Source organism: Mandrillus leucophaeus, unplaced genomic scaffold, assembly GCF_000951045.1.
Source record: "Mandrillus leucophaeus isolate KB7577 unplaced genomic scaffold, Mleu.le_1.0 Scaffold9, whole genome shotgun sequence".
NCBI lineage: Eukaryota > Metazoa > Chordata > Mammalia > Primates > Cercopithecidae > Mandrillus > Mandrillus leucophaeus.
The window spans coordinates 6,533,573-6,536,168 of NW_012109807.1; the positions used below are offsets into that span (position 1 = coordinate 6,533,573).

The following is a 2,596-nucleotide window of genomic DNA, read 5'->3' on the forward strand; positions in this document are numbered from 1 at the left end:
CTTATCTTTTGCAAGAGGCAGTGATGGTGAATGGTTCTGAAAGCGTGGTTCCAGGATCGCGGGTGATTGCAGCATCTGCATCACTGGGAACCAGATGGAAGGGCAGATTCTAGGTCCGCACCCCAGCCCTGCTGAATCCCAGACTCTCAGTGCGGAGCCTGGCAATCTGTGTTTTCACCAGCGCCCTGGAGGATGCTGATGAAAACTGAACTGGCCGGCCTCTGGTCTAGCGGACTGGGAACAGTAGGCGTCTAAACCCTAACCCCTGGCCTCCACCGCAGTCACTGAGTGTGGACAAGTTGCTGAAGCTCACCAAGCCTGTTTCTCTGGATCTGTGAGAGTGGGCGTCATGACTTCCCTTTGGATAGTGTCATGAGAATGACAGTTGAGAACGCAGGTGGAAGCCCTCGGCAAATACCTAGAAGGCAGGTATTTCTTTATTGAGACACAATCACCATCCATTCTAATACAGCACACAAAGATGTTCTGTAGAGCCAAAGATATTCTATGGATGTGTGTATGTGATGGGCTGCTCGCTTCACCAGGTGGCCAATTTCTCAAAGACATGTGTTGTTTCTTGTTTAGAAAGCAGCTCACAACAATTCTGAAAACATTCCCCTCCACAAGTCACGACCGCAGACGGAGCCGTGGTCTCCAGGCTCCAGCGGCCACAGGGACTGCAAGAGGCAGAAACTCGTCTTCGATGATATGTAAGTTCAGACTTTTTCAATATGGTGAGGGGCAAGACGGAACAGAAGCTGCTCAGGTGGAAGGGGCGTGGACACCTTGGTGTGGCCACCTTCAGCAACAGTGTGACCTTTTTTTCCCCCTGGGACTTGGTCATTTAAATGTCCCTCTTGAAGGGAATTGGAGCCTTAATTTTGAGTGCATGCCTGAGTCCTGGTGGGGTTTTGGGTAGACAGAATAATCAGTGCTAACGGGGCTGGACATCAGAAAACAAAGGCGAATAGCATTCATGAGTCTTAGACTTCTCAGCACCTGTACTGTGGGTTGTCGGCGGTTTTACGCTGCTAGAAAGAGAAGCATCGTTGTTTTTGTAAATTATAATAGGCAATGAATAATAGTGATTTACTCCTGAAAGCTCTTTTCCTCCAACTGCTATATTCTTTATAATAGCATAAATGATTCTTCTATAGGAAAACAAAATGCCATCATCGTTCACCCAATTCTAGCACTTTCAGTCTCACCCAAGTATAACTTCCATTCCCAGCATCATTTTAAAAGGAGGAAAAACAAGAGGAGAAGATGAATAAAAATAACATCCTGGAGTGCTCTCGAGAGGCTGAAAATGACAAATGAGAAGTGATCAAATGATGCTGAAAATTATTTCGGCTCTTAGGGAAAATGTATGTGTCAAGGACAAGCCTGGAAGGCAGAAGATACTCAGTGTGAATCCTCTTTTCAGGTTTAGTGGTCCTACGGACGTCAAATACGTGGCTGGGTGAGGCAGGAAAAATTCGGCCCCAGGGTGGAGCAGCTGCAGAAATAGGCTCTCCTGCCCTCTGAGGGCTTCTAGTCTAGCTGAGGAGACAGACTGCAAACCACTAACCCCACTGGATGTTGGAAAATAAAATGGTTCTACGTGTCTGAGAGTCCCAATGACAAATGCCACGGCTCCCTCCACGGGGCATCTCCTAAGGGGTATCACGTGGAGCAGAGAAAGCACCATGCAGGGGTGGCTACTCCAGCCTCGTCGTCCGCCCCGGTCCTCCATCCATAACTGCCATCCGGAGTCTTGGCATGATCTATTCACCTCTGTACGCTTCCTTGGGAAATTTAAAATACTAAGTTGTAGTCTTCAAGTACTGCGTGGACTCCCGTAAGCTAATGAGGGTACAGAGTTTTGGGGTTGAAAGCCAAGTCCACATTCGTTGTTTGTTTTGTTAAATGAACACATTCCAAGGCAACTGGGTTTGGGAAAGCTTGAGGGCAGCCCAGGAAGGCATGTGTGTTTCCTCTCTTCCTGTGGTGGCAGCTGCGTCCCACCCACACTCCTGGCCCTCACCACCCCCTTCCTCTCACTGTCTACATCGCCTTTGCCAAGCAGCCAGGGAGGTAGGTGGTGATTAATCCCCAGGGAGGGCATGGAGTGGGAGTACAGTCAGGTGGCAAACTACATTTATAATTAAGGTTCAGGACATAAATTGTTCATGTGAACTTCAGCCATTTGTAAAAAGAAGAGATTAGAATTGTGTATAAGGATAATGTAGAAATCTGCATTTGGAAGTCATAACCCAACAACATGATCAAACAGAAGGAGCATTAGACCCTGAGGTACTCACACCACCGCATACTTACAGTGGATGGTTTTGAGAGCATGGTATATACACACAAAATACAAATACATATGTCATATTAAAATGCAAGGAATTTTCCAGTGTATGAACCAGAAAGCTAGGTCAGAAACAGCAACAACTAAATGATTGCACTTTGATCTACAGGTACTTGGACTTTTTTTTTTTGAGACAGGCTTGCCCTGTCACCCAGGCTAGAGTGCAGTGGTATGAGCATGGCTCAGTGCAGCCTCAAAGTCCTGGGCTCATGCTATCTTCCTGCCTCAGCCTCCTGAGTAGCC

The 2,596-nt window shown here is 47.3% G+C and overlaps 1 protein-coding gene across 1 annotated transcript in view; it reads left to right on the top strand.

Moving 5' to 3' along the window:
- AFF3 (AF4/FMR2 family, member 3) overlaps positions 1 to 2,596 on the top strand; it is a 716,335-nt gene that overhangs the window by 681,593 nt on the left and 32,146 nt on the right. Inside the window, 1 exon segment of the mRNA XM_011969671.1 lies at positions 586 to 710. Within this exon segment, the coding sequence (XP_011825061.1) occupies positions 586 to 710 (125 nt within the window).